This window comes from Megascapheus bottae, chromosome 15 (assembly GCF_031878675.1).
Source record: "Megascapheus bottae isolate mThoBot1 chromosome 15, mThoBot2.hap1, whole genome shotgun sequence".
Classification (NCBI taxonomy): domain Eukaryota; kingdom Metazoa; phylum Chordata; class Mammalia; order Rodentia; family Geomyidae; genus Megascapheus; species Megascapheus bottae.
The window spans coordinates 12,659,942-12,677,401 of NC_143523.1; the positions used below are offsets into that span (position 1 = coordinate 12,659,942).

At 41.6% G+C, this 17,460-nt stretch overlaps 1 protein-coding gene across 3 annotated transcripts in view; it reads left to right on the top strand.

Annotated features, from left to right (window-relative positions):
* Ablim1 (actin binding LIM protein 1) overlaps positions 1–17,460 on the top strand; it is a 160,387-nt gene that overhangs the window by 111,470 nt on the left and 31,457 nt on the right. For all 3 annotated transcript variants that reach the window (XM_090345798.1, XM_090345799.1, XM_090345800.1), the window contains exons 7-10: positions 4,192–4,279; positions 7,274–7,332; positions 16,348–16,425; positions 17,100–17,255. In XM_090345798.1, coding sequence (XP_090201924.1) covers positions 4,192–4,279; positions 7,274–7,332; positions 16,348–16,425; positions 17,100–17,255 — 381 coding nt within the window. The remainder of the gene's footprint in view (positions 1–4,191; positions 4,280–7,273; positions 7,333–16,347; positions 16,426–17,099; positions 17,256–17,460) is intronic.

Below are 17,460 nucleotides of genomic sequence, written 5' to 3' on the forward strand. Positions count from 1 at the left end.
GAAACGATATTATAACGTTTTGGAGTAGCAGGTACAGAGATGGGTTGAGAATAATCATGCTACAGCTCTGGTGAGCCCTAGAGGCACATTGACCTTTCAAACTCAAGCCTAAAGCCAGGAACCAGGTAAACCAATGCTCAGGCAGTCTACCTGCCACAACAGAACTGCTGCCATGTCATGTTGTGCAAGTTTGCAATTAATAATCAAGAAGATGAATCACATTTATGATCTATTTCTTATATGAACACTGCTTAGCTTTTCATTTAGCTCCTAATCTAAAATAAATTCCTTCTTCTAAAAACAAAAACAAAAACTTTCACTTGAAAGGATTTTGATTTAACCCTGTCCGGTTTTGGGTTAGTTTGCATATGTGTCTTCTGTGTTCAGCTCTGATACTTTCCTGTGATATTTCATCTGTGAACTGTCACAGGAGCTTGTGTAAGGAGAAATAAAACCAGAGTAACTCACCCATGAAGAGAAGGAGCTGCCTTACCCTTGAGCTTCTGTCCACGCAGGTCTGCACTAGTCCAGAAACTTTCCAGTGGCCCCGAATTTCTTGACATGACATGATTTATTTAGCCACTTGAGATGGAGCAAGCGCATGCTATTTGTGCTAATGATTATAGAGGCCCCTGCCTCTATACACATAACACACACACACACACACACACACACACACACACACACACACTTCCTTATGTCTGTGCTTAGGAAAGTGGGCGATGGGAGGGGACCTCCACCAGCAACCCACACCACACTCAAAGCCTTCTTATTGTGCCTGGTCCAAAGACCACCTATGGGCATTATTAAATTGTTATTCCTGTCATCATTACTACTAATTACTATTCATTGAATACCATGAGGTTATTTCGGCAGTGGAGTACCTTCTGGTTATTAGCTATGTACAGTGAGCCAGTGAATGTGGTACCCACATCAGACTTGTGGAATGCTATCCAGGTCCCATCACTTCAGCAGTGAGGCCATGAACCTAGCATGGCTCAAGTGGTAGAGCGCCAGCCTTGAGCCAAAAAGCTAAGCAAGAATATGAGGCTCTGAGTTCAAGTCCCAATACACATGACAAAGCAATTTTCCTAGTGTCACATGTTTAGCACAGTCCGGGGTGAACACTTAAGTCTGGGAGTCATAGCTCCAAGAGACAGAGACTTTCTCTTTTTGTTTTTTATTTTCTTTTTACATAGTAAGATGTGAAGCAGTGGTACAAAGACATCTTCCCCTCTCCATCTATCTCTCCAGAAGCAAACACAGCATATTCTTCCTATTTTCTCCATGCAGAACACACATATAAGGTCAATATACATATCATACATACACTAATATAGATAATAGTTGGAGTGCCTGCCCTAGTGGATGAGCAAAGGTTAAAGCACTTAAGTGTCATCAGTCTTCTACTCTGGGAAGTGAAATTATTCACTCCATATCATAGATGAGGAAGCTGAAGATCAAAGCTGAAGCTCTCATCTGTCAACACAGAGACCAAAGAGTGCTGAAACCTGGTTTGAATCTAGGCAGAATTTCTTAATACTCCATACAGAATTTTATGTAATAGGCGTTATTTTTCTGCTTGACTTTTTTTCTCTTGCAAGGTTGATTTGAAGTCAATCATATGTTTGAATTCTTTTCATCTGAGTAGATAAGGTTTGACTTTTTCTTTTAATGGTTACATATGATTCAGCGTCTTATTTAACTTATTCCTAATTTAGATTGCTGTTTCTCTGTTCTTTGTCATGATAAATAAGACAGTAGTGAATACCCTTAATGCATTCACTTTTGCAAATGTACGTAAGAAACACCATAAATAGCTTCCTAGAATTAGAACTGTGGGTCAGAAGGTATGTGTGCATACTAAATTTTAACAGACCTTGCCAATTTGCCTTTCAGGAAGGAATTTGGTCACCAACAGGGTGACAATCCCTGCTTGCTCACAGTAATCTTGTTTTTAATCTTTGCCAATTTAATGAACAAAAAAAAAATCTTTTTCCCCCAAACCGAATTTCTCTGATTCTGAGAAAAGGGTAACTAAATTCTTTGGATCCTTGACAATATAAAAGAATGTCTATAAAAGAAGATCCCATGGGAATTTTTATTGGAGATGTAGTGTACTGATAGGTTTATTTCAGATAAAGCAACATCTTTACAGTATTTAATTTCTCCATACAGAAATACTGCCTAATTCTACTTAAGTCTTTACTATCCATCAGTTGAGTTCTATAATTTTTCTTATGTAGATCTGGTACTGGGAAGTTTATTGGTTTTTATTGTCATTCAGTGCCTATTTTCTCATTACTCTTATTTAATTCTTTATTACTAATAAATTATAAGCAGTGGGGGTTTTAGGTCACCCTCTTATATAACCACTTGTCTAAGCTCTTTATCAGTGTTTTTCTTGACTTATCACATTGGCTAGCACTCACACACTTCTAATGTTTCAAACTAAATATGGCAAGTATACTTTGGCAGCCTGAAGAAATTTCTTCCCATTCCTAGTTCACTGGGGGTATGTTTTTCACTACAGGCCACACCAGATTCCTTCCAGAGCCTTTATTTCTTTGCCTGTATTAACCTTAAGAAACCAGAGATTGTCCACCTGGGATGCCAGCAGTGACATTATGCTCAAGCCAGCCTGTTTGAGAATTTAGTAAAGCTGTCTTCTTTTTTAAAAACTAAATATTTGTGGACAGGAGCAACTCCACTCCGTTATTTCCTACACTTCTCTTACCAGTCAAACTCCCACACCAGCATCACAAAGGAACAATAATTTTAGGAAATAAGTAAAAAATAGCAGATGGACAAGTGCAAAAGCACAATGAATACAAATAGATATGGTTCCTAGCTTTTCCTTGAAATAACTAAGTCTTTTCTTTTCTTTTCTTTCTGGCTGAGCACCATGTAATGCTCTGGTTGTTAAGGGGGCTTTTGTAGTTTTTGCAGAGGGTGTGAGAAAGGAATCATAACCAGACCTGACTTCCTGTTGTGGTCTCACAGGAGTACAGAAGCAGGAAGCAGCTGCTTCGAACTTCTTCTCCAATGCATGCTCTTTGTGAAAAAGAAACCTTGTCACACTAGACTGGCAAAGTTGATTTCATTGCAGAGTATATTTAATCCTTTTTAGTAGGTGATGATTTTTTCCCCACGTCTTGAAGAAAAAGATTTTGCTTCCGTTGATCTTGCGTTGACTCTAATGTGATTTGGCACATGTCTAGAAAATTGTCTTTGTGTCCACTGACACTTTGCTTGGGGGAAGTCCACACCTGCTGTGATGGCATCTGTCATATTTAGGAATATGAAATGCCAGAGAGTAATGTGCTACCACCTCAATTAAGTGCCTCCTTTAGAAAACTTAATGGAAGACATTGGTAAAAGATTGCTGTAAGTAGGATAGGAGAGATTTTTGAGCTGCTGGCATGATTCAAATAGTAGAGTACCTGCCTAGAAAATTCAAGGTCCTAAGTTTAAACCCCAATATTGCCAGGTATTGCCAGGAAAAGAGGGGGGGTAGGAAGGGAGAGAAAATTTCTTCTGATATAAAAGTTATAATGAACTAGGTGCCAATGGCTCACACCTATAATCCTAGCTACTCAGGAGGTGGAGATCTGAAGATCATGGTTTGAAGCCAGGCTAAGAAAACAAATGAGGGAAATGAGCAAAAAGGTCAAGTGAGGATATAAGGCCCTAGTACCAGTGTGGGTTTTTCTTGCCTTAATATAAGCTGGCTACATTTTATTTTTCTGACTGTTTAATCAAGAAAGCAACACTTAATAAATACAAGGATCATTCATTTTTATTGGTTTAGTATAGATCTACATTGACAGTCTGCAATGTAAATTCAGATACTATTATCTTAAGGTGGATTCTCGGAGATAGATTCATCTCAGGCATTCGGTGCATAATAGGCCACCATCCAGGAAAGCCCAAGTCAACAGAGAAGTAGAAGCCACAAATGCTGAGCAACCCAGCAGCCCCATCCCTGCGAGCATGAACAACTGCTAGCCTTTGTACCCCTCCGATTCTAGGAAGGTTGACTTGGACTGGGACTGTATGTATGGGATGTTTGGTCAATTGGATGATTATTTTTCCTTCCTTGGTATCATCTTTTCAAAATCCCCTAGTCCAGGACAAAAAGTCTAGGCACCATGACAAGGACTAGACTAAATATCCTCTGTTCTCTCACAGGCAGGTGACAAGCATTACCACCCCAGCTGTGCACGATGCAGCAGATGCAACCAGATGTTCACAGAAGGAGAGGAAATGTATCTTCAAGGTAAGATGCTCTTGAGTGTGCAGTGACGTTTTTACCTCTTGGGGAAGAAAAAAAATCTTGCAGAGTTTGTCAGATTATTTTTTGGGGAGGGGGTATTTTATTAGCTGAGTGGCTACCCAAATCCAATGTGAAAGTGGCCAAAAATTATCTCACATTCACATTCATCAGCCAACCAGTTGACATACTGGCATTGAGCCCCTGCGGCTGTGAATGAGAGACTGGGTTGCATTGCTGCTTGGAAAGAATGGGTAAGATGTGAAGTTGGATGCTGGGCTGGGCTGGGGGGCCAGGGAAGAGGCACTGGGAATGAAGCCCAGCAGTTCCTCCTCTCCAGCCCTCCCCAGGAATGGGTTTGAAAAACAAAAGATCAAAAGAAAAAAAAAACCACTTCTAAAAGTGTTGCTGATTTGATGGCTACTTTAGATCCCCCCAATCCTTTGAGCCCTATTATCTGAGTCTATAAGTCTTCTTTTCTCTGAGATTGCAAGGAAAGTCAGATCTTATATGTGAGGAGCTGCATTGCACATTTATTTCATCCCACTAAGAGGACAAACTTATGAGAATGAGAAGGAACACACCCCAAGTCTCTAAAACTCAAGAAGTTTCTGGTGGGCAAGGATATCTTTTCCAGGGAGACATTTGATTTTTCCTTAGTGAAAATAATTTTGAGGAATGTTCCTCGCATAAAACCATGATGAACTTTTATCTCTGTTAAAATTCCAGAACTTCCCCAGGAAGCTTTAGAAGTCGATTCTCTTTTAGTCTAAACGGCACCAGCTGTGCAAGCATGGGACTATTTTTAGCTGGGAAAAGAGTCATTAATTAGAAAAGGGTTTATCAGTAGAGCCATCAAGAACTGTAAGAGCAGTTGATCAGATGATCATTGGGTTCTGGTAATTACTGGGTCTCACTCCTTTGCATGTCATTCCTCTTTCCCCAACACACTGTGTAATTTTAATGAAGGGTTTATTTTGCCATCAATTTTTGTGTGTATGTGCAAGAAAGAAAAATCTATAGAAGTGATTCTTGATTGTAGAAGCACAGCGTTGGCTGCTTTCTTCTTTGAAAATGCCAGTGAGCGCGGTGGTCCTTTCAGCTTAGAGAAATCACTCTAAAACTGATGAAAACCATCACCGTATGTTGAAGGACCCTAGAAAGACAAGTGACTTTGGTGGTCTCTGGAGGACCTCAGAGGATATATTTTTCTCAGGACAGGCTATCCCTCAGTTAGGCTATTGCTAGGACAGGCTATTTCTTGGCAGTGACAATAGTCACGTGTCACTTAGCATTTTTCTGCCCAAAGCAGTTTGACTCCTTTTTTTTTTAGAGAGATATATTTTTATTATCTTTCTTTAAATGTCAGTCATGGGGCTTACACTCTGGGCCTGGGCATATTTTTATTATCTTTAAGTAGCTGTACAAATTTGAGTACAATGCACCTTGACAATGTCACCTCAGATCGATTGTCCATGTGGCCTCCAGACCTGCTTGTCGATTGTCACGTGTCAAGGGCAGCACTCACAAAGCAGGCAACCGAGTTCACATCACTCTTTATCAGTTAAGAGCCGAGGTCTCTTGCACATTCACGATGGTTCTGGAAGCCAAACAGAGGGGTTTTAAGCTGTGTATGGTACTTCATAAGATGGACTTTGATCAGGGGTCCAGAATGGTTCTGCATTTCTTTCAGAACTCAACACCTCCATCTTCTAATGCCTTCACTTGCTTCCAATGACAAAGTTGACATTGTACATAGACCCCATGTTCTGGACAGTGTCTCCTTCTCTGTAGAACCTTCTAGAAAATACGTCTTCTAGCCTGGATCTGGCCCCTTGGCTGTCTACATTAAGAGATTTCCTGTGCTTTGTAGTCAGCCTTTGAGTTAGGGTTGAAGGGACCTGTGTAGGTGTCTGGTTTGGATTTGCTTGATTTTTTTAACCTGTGTGAAACAAGATAGAAATAACTGTTACACACACACACACATACACACACATGCGTGCACGTGCACACACACACGCACACACATATACACACCCATATATATATTCCTTTTCAAGAATTTGATATTACTTTAGTTTGAACTATAAACTAGTAGCTCATGTGGTAACTTTTCCAGTGCACATAGGTTGCTGCTTCAAAAGATAAAAGGCTGAATGCCTGACGCTCCTGCTTCCATTGTATTTAGACCAGTATCTCATAGTTCATTGACTGAGTCTCTAAGTGTTCATTTATTCGGGTTCTCTGCCTCTCCTCACATGCATACAAACACGTATGCGAACATAAATAGCATACACTACACACATGATCTTTCAACTTCATAAGGAAGGCATTGGATTCTTAAGGGCTTTCTATTGAGGGTGTTTTTCTTACTTGTGTGATGCTGATACCAAAGTACATCAAAGTGTGCCATAGTCTAAAAGAGGGAGACTGTTAACCCAAGAAAAGGAAATCACCCTGAAATACTTTATAAGCAATTTTAAGTTAATTAAGATTCATAATGAAATTTTCTACCAGTTAATTTGAATTACCATTTGTAGGCTACTAGAGAGTTGAATCATTGAGTAACTGAATTTGGATTCTACATCTATTACAACTAAATTGCTTGGTTGCTTTGATATTATAGAAACTTGACTTTTGTCCCTAAAATTAAATGTAGATTATAATAAGCTCTTAGACATTATTTTTAGAGGATAATAATGTGGTTTTGAAGAAAAGGGAAAAAAAGACTTGGTCCAGACCTAACTATTTTTACCTTTTACCTTTGTTCTAAGTAACTAGTGTTCTCTGTGATCCACAATTTTTTTCTTTAAAGAACAAGCTCAGGCTGGACAATGAAAACTCACCTGGAGTGTGAGGTATTTGATTTCAATGTCATGAGGCTCTGACTCTTTCTCACCATGGAGAGAGTGGAATGCAAGCCTCAATGGGAGATCTGTCGAATGGGACAATTGCTTCCTTTCATTTGCTCTGCTCTGAACAGTGCATGTGTCTTTCTAGGTTCCACTGTTTGGCATCCCGACTGTAAACAGTCTACGAAGACAGAGGAAAAGCTGCGGGTAAGTAAACCATCAGAATCTGATACTAACATCATTTGAACCCATAAATTTAAGTCACCAATTCCTGGAACTAGGGTTTGGATGAAATTTCCTCTTCCTTTCTTTTCTCTCCTGATCCCAAACAAAGTCTAAAGATCATTTGGCCAGTGAAGAGATTATTTTTCCTACCTTGAATTTATCATTGTAGGGTTTGTTCCCAGTGGTTGTGTTAGACAAAGTAAGCCTACCTTACCAGTCAGCGTCATAGGAAAGTAATCACAGGAAAAAAGTTGTTGATCAGCAAGCAACATCTGGAGACATCCTTGCCAGAGGTTTTTGGATTTAGTCCACGATGTACCAACGTTACCCCAAACTCTGCATTCATCACTCAATTCATGATGAATTATAACAGCCTGTCAAATCCAGTTCAGCAGAGTGGCATCTAGTAAAAACAAAGATTGTTAGCTAGATACAACCTTAAGGGAATGCAACAGTGCATCCTGTCCCTTGGCCATTTTTCAAAAATGTCTCCAAGGGGCAACTCCAGTATTTTACCTGGGCTATGGAGTTTTTTGTTTTTTAAATCAGGGTGATAATCAGACTTATTCTCAATCCCTCTGCTTAGCTAACTTAGTGGTACCCAAGGAAAAGCTGGAGTTTGACTTCACTCCACTGGCAGTCTCCATGAGCTGAAAGCTGGTGTCTTTTTTTTTTTTTTTTTTATGTCATGGGCTTGAACTCAGACCGGGCACTGTCCCTGAGTGCTTCAGCGCAAGGCTACTGCCCTACCCTTGAGCCAAGTCCCACTTCTAAAGGTTAATTGAAGATAAGAGTCTCAGGTCCTTTTGTGCCCGTTTTCGCCTCTGTCTGACATACACTTCAGTGTGCACGATGACCCTTCCAAGTCGAGCCACAGACAGGCGAGAGACTCTGGGATACTTGGGAAGTTGGTTATCTTTAGAAAATATGGGAACATTAAAGAGACTGCTTCTTGTCGCTTTTATACTAAACAATGTAAAACCTACCTCATAGGCCACTACCCAGAAGCTACCCAATAGAAAATGGTTTGTACCCTGGTCCACAGTGTTGCTTTTCTTTTTCTTTTTTTAATAATGACTTTTTTTTACTTCATCTTCCAATGCAACATTGTGTGTGTCGGGGGGGGGGGGGAGGAGGGTATGCTAATGAGGCCAGAATGAAAGGGAGATATGGTCTTTCTCTGCTTGGCTAGTTATGATGGTTTGTGGATTATGTTCCTTACATTTTTTTCAAAAAAGAAAAGAAGAATCAACACTCTTGATCCCATCTTAATGGAATGCTCTGGAGAAGCTTATGAAAACAACTAGGGAAATATTTCACTTATTCTGGTGAAGAGGAGTTCTTGTTGTCTTCCTTTTGTGAGCTTTCCAGATAATTCCAGAGCTCTTCTCTTCCTGGCTGTATACTACCTGAGGAGACAGGGGTGAATCTCTGGGCTCCCTATCTTCCAGAAGAGAGAAGAGCTGGATTCCAGCATGCTCGGCTGGGATGCAACGTTGTTGTTGGGGTTTACAGGGGCATAAGCTTTGAGTGGAAGAAGAAATCCCACATTCTCTGCAGGGTGTGTCTGCATGTCACACTTGTTTGCCAAGACTTCAAGGCCTTTCACTGCGTGTCACATGACAGCAGTTTCCATAGCAAAATGAAAATGTTTTAAGAATCTTTCAGCGACCCCACTGAGTAATCCACATTCTTGATATTTAAGAACTCACAGGGCGTTTCTCACAACAAACCCATAAGTACGCCTCTCCGTTGGCTCTGCTGGTTTCTTATTCTGTATACAAGAAGCATGTTGAATCAAAAGAAAGGTTGGCTTGGGACTTGGGACATAGTTAAGTAAACTATAAATTGAAGACTCGTTAAATTTGAAGGCCTTTAACTGACCCAAACTGACATTCCAAAATGGTACCTGTATATCAGCTAAAGAACTATTACTTACTTGTTGGTTATCAAATTCATTTTCCCCTCAAGCATCTTATTTGTTATAATATTTTATTTCTGAATGAGGATTTTTTTTCTTGGTTGTTATTGTTTATTCTTTGCTTTTCTCATGTTTTATGACAGCCACCAAACATTCATCGCTCCTCATCTGATTTCTTTTATCCCAAAAGTCTGATTCGCCGCACAGGACGGTCCCCATATCTGCAGGTTGGCGCTGTGTCTAGGCTCAGGCAAGGGCTCAGAGCCTCTGACCTGGGCTTAAGCTTCTGTGGCTTTATCCCATCCTCCCCTCCTCCCTGGCTGCTTTTCTCATGTAACTTCTCCAGCTCCCACAGATGCTTTCCTCACCCCACCAGCACCCCTCACCCTCTGACTTAAGCTGGGTTTTTTTTTTCCTTCTCTGATTGATGTTTTCCTTCAGAGCAGTGGCTAAAAGCATTGACTTGATTAAAACCAGCATGTGGGAAGCTGCCATTTGGTCCTGTGTTCCCACATTGGTTCCTTAACCAATGTTGTTTGCCGGATTCCCAGGAGTGATGCAGGACTGGGCACACTTGTAGGAGAGAAAGGACTGGTAAAGAAAAAAATGGTACAGAAGTGTATGACAGGACCAGGGTTATACAGGATATGTCCTTTGGAATGTCCCATGTAAGAAAGGGCTCAGGGTCACGTCTTAAAATAGAATAGAAGTGTTTGAAAGAGTGATTGGGATTGGAACATGAGTAGATGAGGAGAAGGGGTGGGTCTGTGTTGCTCGTGGAAACTTGGAGCTGGAGGAGGAGTGATTTGGCTGGAGGGAGGACTAGAGAAGAAGAGTGAGTGCCAGGATTTGCCTGTGCTCTCCTAGGAATTCCTGTGAGGGGTTCCTTTTCCCCCCATTTTCCTGTTGGAGAGACTGAGGGTATGGCCCACTGTAGCAAGGAACCCTCCCCAGAGAGCAGAAGAGCTCCGATTAGAACCCAGGTGTCAGAGTCCACAAGTCATCTTCCTTCCACTCTACCACCACCAGGGAGTAGTGAGTGGGAGCCTATGCCACCAAAGTGAGCCTTAACTGCCACTGAGGCCCTTATCGGGGGACACTGATGAAGTAAGAGGAAGAGAACAGCCAGACTTCCTGGGGTACCTTCCAAGAGCAGGACAGGGACTCAGTGACGCCCCCAGTACAACCAGGCAAGCCTCACCCAATGTCACCTTCTTTGAGGTCCCTGAGAACTCAGTAGAAACCCTAGTCTGTTAGACTGCAGGTGTCAGTCCCCAAACTGTCCAGTGATGGCCCAGACAAAGCCCATTTCACAGCTGTGTCACGTGTTTAGGGCTGTAGCACAGAACTGCTATCTGGGCTCTGTCTCCACCTGCTTTCTGAGCTGACAGGATTCTGCTAGGGATGAGATGGGTTTGGGATTCTATTTCTACACTAATGTCATTCTTTAAGTGACAGGAGTGTGGGGCTGAGGGTACAACTCAGTGTAGAGCATTTGCCTAATATATGCAAGGTCTTAAGTTCAATCCCTAGAACTTGAAGAAGAAGAAAAAAGCAAGTCTGAAATTTTAGAGAGAAAAGAACCCTATACAGGTCAGCCCTGGAATTTCTTCATCTGCAGAATAAAATTGCATAAAGGGAGTAGCATGACCAAGACAGCATGGTTCATAAGCCACAAGATGGCTACTGCTGGGGGGTCTTTAGTCCAGGCCTCTGTGGGGCACTGCATTGGTGCAGGGTTGCACTCTACCTTGGATGGTACAGGACCTTCATTCTATTAGAAAGCTCACCTTAGCAGCAAAACTCCCACAAACCACACGTAGAAAAATAGAAGGCTTATGGACACAAGGAGCAGCTGAAGCGGTCACTCTTGCTAAGAATGTCACTCCTACTTGGTTTGCATAGTCTACTTGGCTTTTCCAACGGTTTTACTTTCCAGTCAGCCCTGCATTCTGAACTCCAATAGTGTTAGATCCCACTCCCTAGCCTCTAGCCAAGTAAGACGTTTTCACAACTTAGAGAAAAGAGCCATCCTCAATTGTGATTTTTTGTTTTGGTGTTGTTTACTTAAATTTAATAAACTTAGAGGAGAAGGGGGTTAGGGATCTGTTTTTAATAACTTTCCTCTTCCTAGCCTGTTGTTCAGAAGCAACATCTGATTCCCATTATCCAGCCATAATTGTCAATGAAGTCAATCTCAGTCTCTCACAGAAAGCTGTAAACAGCTTGAGGCCTGGCAGAGAAATGGTGCTGTGTGTCAAGGTCTCCCCTCCCCAGTGGTGACGAGGGAGGAGAATAGCTCACCAAGTCCCTCAAGGAATACACAGACTCCAACGCCATGTAATTCCTGAGTCACAGATGTTTTCATCTGTCATGTGTTCTAACCATCTGCATCATGTAAAGTTGGCTCAGCTCCCTGAGTGATTAGGTGAACTCACTCCTCTCCTGGCAGGCACAGTCATTCTCTGCACTCTGAAAAATTAAGTCCTGATAGTGGACTGGAAGTCATTTAGGTCTGTATTCAGAAGTTTGGTTTCAGTAGCTTACATCTGTAATCATACCTACTCAAGAGGAAAAGGAGGATCATGTCTTAAGGCCAGCTAAGGCAAAAATAAAAGCTAGTGGGACCCTCTTCTCAACAACAACAAAAAATGTGGTGTGTATATGTGTTATCTGATCTATGCAGGATTGTGGTCCAATATAGTCCGGGCAAGATCAGGGAACATCTGAAAAACAATTAAAGCAAAAAGGGCTAGAATTATGGTGTAAGTAGTAGAGCACTTGCCTAGTAAGCAAGAAACCTTGGGTTCAAATCTTAGTAGTACCAGAAAAAGAAAAAGAAAAAAGTTGCTGTCTTCTTTCCCCTGAATTACAGGTCAAGGAAGAAGATAAAAATAGAGTTATATAAGCAAAACAAATTCTGGTTTCACTCCTGGAAGATATTTATGTGAATAGCAAAGATTTTTGTCTACTAGGTGACAGTACTGGGTGTGACTCACTCATTGTAGACCCAGGGATCTGGAATTCCCATACTCCAGAGTGGGCCAGTGGGCCACTTGTTTCCATCCTGAAAAAGAATGTCTCTGCTGCACTTTGAGACTGAGGCATGAATTGGCTGACCTACAAAGTGAGCATGAATGTTTTCTCTTTTGAAACTAACATTCACCAATGATAATATACACTCCTCCAAATCCGTAACATAGCAAGCAAGCAAATACAATTAGGTTTGGAGCTGTGGTATGCACTGCCTTCTTTCTGGAGATTGTCACCTTTGGGATGTCCGACAGAGAGGTGGCAATACTTACACTGGGAAGACATCAGACCTTTAGGTCAATCAAGGGCTGGTACTATTTATGTAACTGCATGCAGAGAAAGGAAGTACATCAGAAGCCTCTGCTGCTTTTGTTCCAAACACAAATTCCTTTTTTCCAAAGAAATGTTAATGTCACTTCGTACTTATATTGAATGGGAACAGACTTTAAAAGTATTCCTTCTTCTGCAGCTGTTACCACCCCCTTGTCTGGTAAAATCCAGAAAAAACCCAAGGCAGGTACTGTCAGCATCCACAGTGCTTAGTAGCAGGTGTCACTCACCTGGTCCCTATAGTCATCCTTTTCCTTCCGCTGCTCCTAAGATCAGTCTGATCTGGTTGCCGGTTTCGTGTAGTTTTCCCTCACCTTTGTAGAGCATGGCTTTGGATGAATGGAAGTAGAGGAGTCCTTGTTGCATCCTTGCTTCGACTGCAGGGGGAGGGAGTGGGGTGGAGGGAAGCTGGGGTGGCAGAGAGCCTTCCAGCTCTCTCCCAGGTGACCCATGCGTGGTGGTCTGTACTCAAGTGTACTTGAAGCTGTTTCTCCACTTATTGAACGACTAAAGGTCTGGTAAGTTCTTTGAAGGGTCCGTATTTTAAAAATGATGTGAACTGGGATAGAACCATCAAAAGATCTCTTCAATTAGTCTTATTTCTGTGATGGAAATGGTAGGGCAGGTAGACAAAGCCAAGGGTTAGGGGCACAAATGAGCTGAAAGAGTTAGAGGGCTTTAAAAAGAGTTATCGAAAACAAATAGATGTGTTTTTCCAAACATCTACATTAAATGTCATTTCTCTCTCTCTCTCTCTCTCAAGTGGATTGCTGAGGACTGTTTTTGTTGATTTTGTTTTGCCTCATCTTGTTGGCAAAGGTCTCAGCATATATAATCCTTTCTTTAACTGCCTCTCCCTCTCCATCCTACCACTGCTCTTTGGCTAGCAGTGTTGTTGCCACAGGCAGCATCAAAATAAGTAGCTGAAGTGTTCCAATTGTAGTTTTTTGGTTGGGTATTCTTATTTTTGTTTATTTGTTTGTTTGTTTGTTTTGCCTGCAACGAAAGGTCCTTAAAAGAAAGTTAAGTGAATCGCATTTACTTTTGTTAGTGTTTAGACTTTGCTATTTCCATTTCTCTGGCACACAAAAGTAGGCATAGTGTCAGGAATTTGAAATCCTCCTTAAGCATTTCCATGCTATAGACAGGAGGTTAATTTTGCTTGGCATAAACTCCATAAAGAATTCTCCAAACAAAAGCAGATGAACTGTTGTGTTCGTGACCTCAACTCATTCTTCTGAGGTCACTGTTACTACCTTCTATGTCTCAACAAGTTGAAAGGGCGACTTAGACTCCATCACGGCCTGTAAAGATCACATATGGAAATGTGACTCACTTGCAACATTTTCTTGCAGCCGGATGAAGGTATACTAGTGTTAGATTGATACTAAAGAAGAAATCATCAGTGGGATTAGTAAATAACACAGACCAGAAGGCTGAGCTGCAGGATTAAGATGAGTTTCGTTTTGCTGTGTGTTGGAGGATAACTCAGTGCCTCCCAAAGATACCTCAGTCAAAAGCAAGTCATGTATTTAGGGGTGGGCGAGGGGGAAAACAGAGCTGGAAGAATTAAAGGAGTTATTTTAACAACAAATAGATTTTTTTTAATTCATCAGTTTTAGGATTTTAGATGCTTCACATTAAATGTAAAATTCTAACCACTTAGGATTAAAACTCCGAGGTTAATCCTTCCATTTTAGGAGTGTAATGATCTTCATAAGGGAGAGACTTGGTTGAGTGCTGGGGGCTCTCACCTGTAATCCTGGCTCCTCTGGTCTTAGCTACTAAGGAAGCCGGCCTGGGCAAGAAAGGCCATGAGGCTCATCTCCAATTAGCTACTAAAAAGCCTGAAGGTGAGCTGTGGCTTAAGTGGTAGTCTTGAGCCAAAAGCTCAGGGACAGCACCCAGGCCCACAGTTCAAGCACCAAGACCAGCAGAGAGAGAGAGAGAGAGAGAGAGAGAGAGAGAGAGAGAGAGAGAGAGAGAGAGAGAGAGAGGGAGGGAGGGAGGGAGGGAGGGAGGGAGGGAGGGAGAGAGAGAGAGAGAGAGAGAGAGAGAGAGAGAGAAGAGAGAGAGAGAGGAGAGAGAGAGAGAGAGAGGAAGAGAGAGGAAGAGAGAGGGGGGAGGGAGAGACTTCTACTTATCACTGGTTGAGTAAATGTACTTCAAGCGCTGTTAGGGACAGGAGCACAAAGCTGTGATCCTTGTGGATTCTTTTAGCCTGGAGCAAGAAGTGTCTGACCTAGAACTGTCTTGGTAGATGAGGCAGGACTATGCAAGGTCATTGCCACTCATCAAGGAAGGGTCATTAATGATTGAAGTTGGCAGACCACGGGAAGTCTACATATGTGAGAGAATTCAGACTCCCTTCGAAGAGTCCTCTGTCTCCATTGGGATGCTGTCCATAGACTGTGATAAATTACCAGACACATCTGAGTTCCAGTGGGAAGGAGCTGTGTGAAACATAGAAAGGCTCTTGTAGCTCACAATGAAAAAGAATATTCTGTCTTGAGGATCGAAACATGGGCAGTTCAGCCCTGGGTTATTGGAGGCTAACTGGACAGGAAATCTAGTCTAATGGCAAATGTCCAGAGAATATCGACTATTTAGCCGGTACCTGATAAAATTTATCTCATTTAACCCTGCAAAGAAGTTGTTGCTAATACTATCTTCCCAGTGGAGAAATTGAAATTCAAGAAAATGTGAAAAGTGGTGGGGGAGGGGAAGAATATTGTGCACATAGTTGCACAGCATTTGAACCAAGTTATTTGACTCCCAAACCAGCCTTTGTGTTGAATGTATTATACTATGTGTTGTGTTATACCCAGTTACCCCAATATAGACAGAGAACAAAAGAGAATATTGTAAAGAAATAGACAAACAAGAACCAAATAGGCCTTAGACAATAAAGCTATAAAATAAAACTTTATAGCCAGGCTAGATGGTTGGAATGAAGCAAAGGTAAATAATTGGAAATGATGAATGCAATAAAAGAGAGACTTGTTTCTGAACCTAACAGCGAGAACCTTCTTCAAATAGCACAGAACAACCTGATAACATAGGTGGCAGAGCAGTTAGGGTAGATCCTCATCAGATTTGGTGACCAGTTGGTTTGACTTTGAAAACTGACTGTAGCCATGTGCTACTGTCTTCAGCCTGGCATCCTCGCTACTCAGGAGGCTGAGATCTGAGGATTGTGTTTGAAACCATCCCAGACCAGAACTGTGGCTCAAAGTGATTAGAGCACTAACTTTGAGCAGAAAAGCTCAGGGACATCACGTAGGCCCTGAGTTCAAGACCCATGACTGACAAAATAAATGAAGGCAAAAGTGGGAAACTTACAGGAAGCAGTAGTCCAGAGGAGCACAGGGGGAAACTGAGGCTGCAAGATAGGCTGTGGAGAGGTGAGAAATGAAATGGGAGATACTGAGATGAGAGAAATGGGTCTATATTGAGGTGTGCTCAATGTCGAGCCAGAAGTTCAGTAGGGACAAGGAAAAGGAGGTCACTGGAAAAGCCCCCAAATGTACCTTTCAGAGGCAGAGCTCACTGACTTTCACGTAACTTCCTTCCTGGTTGTACTGTCCCTTATTCAATAAGGTCAGAGATGTCTCCTTTTTAAAAGTAGCTTAATTTTATTGAAGTTAACCATAGGTTAGTCTAGAATGTGAAGCCATGATCTGATAGCTGATGGGTCTCTGTTTATTTTGCAGCCAACCAGGACCTCCTCTGAGAGTATTTATTCTAGACCAGGTTCCAGTGTCCCCGGATCACCAGCACATACAATCTATGTGAGTTTCCGCTTCTGCAGGCCTCCTGTGAGGTCCAGGAAAGTTGGGGGATTGAAACAGCCAGCCTGATGAATAATTTAGTCCAGAGGCTATTTCTGTTCCCAGATCTAGTTTTCACTTTTATCCATCAGTCTTCTCAATCACGTTTTCTCCAGGCAATTCAGTTCATGTCTGTTCATCAGATCAAATGATGGATGACCAGAAGAATCCTGAAATAAGATGCAGGATTAAAAAAAATGGTTGCCACATGACTTACATATCAGAAATTCATTAGCTATTTTATAATGTTGCAGTTGGATATTCTTAAAGATACCTAGTTAGTTAGTTCATTGAATAAGCTATTTTGACTTTTTGCCATCTGGAAGGAAATTTTTACTGCTTGTTTGAGTCTTTTTCCTTCTCTGTAATAAATGTAGGAAGGTATCCTTAAGGCTTACTAGCCATTTATCTTTTTTTATGAATTGTAGAGATGTTTCCCTAAATCTTTGAGTTTTTTTTAAAAAAGTATGTATATTTAATAGCAGGTATAGAGGAACTGTCTAAAGAGCAGACTGCTCAGCAATGTAATCTAATTTCATTTTAAAGATCCCACGGTCGAGACATAAAATGCACTGATAGTAGTTTGTTGGAGCTTTGACACTGCAGAGTAATTTTTCTCTGTTTCACTTTGGCAGGCAAAAGTAGACAATGAAATCCTGGATTACAAGGATTTAGCAGCCATTCCCAAGGTCAAGGCAATTTACGATATTGAACGTCCAGATCTTATTACCTATGAGCCTTTCTACACTTCGGGCTATGAAGACAAGCAGGAGAGACAGAGCCTTGGAGAGGTAATAAATTCAACCAGCAGTTGGTTGTGAGACATTGCTCAACAATTCACTTTCTTTTCAGTCCTGTGTATAAGACCTATTTAGCTCTGTAGGAGCTTCAGTAATACGACATGCAAAAGAAGAAAAGATAGAGAGAAGAGGGAGACAGTGCAGCCCAGTGCTGTGAGCTGAGGTGTAGGAATGAGGCAGTGGTCCAGGCATCCAG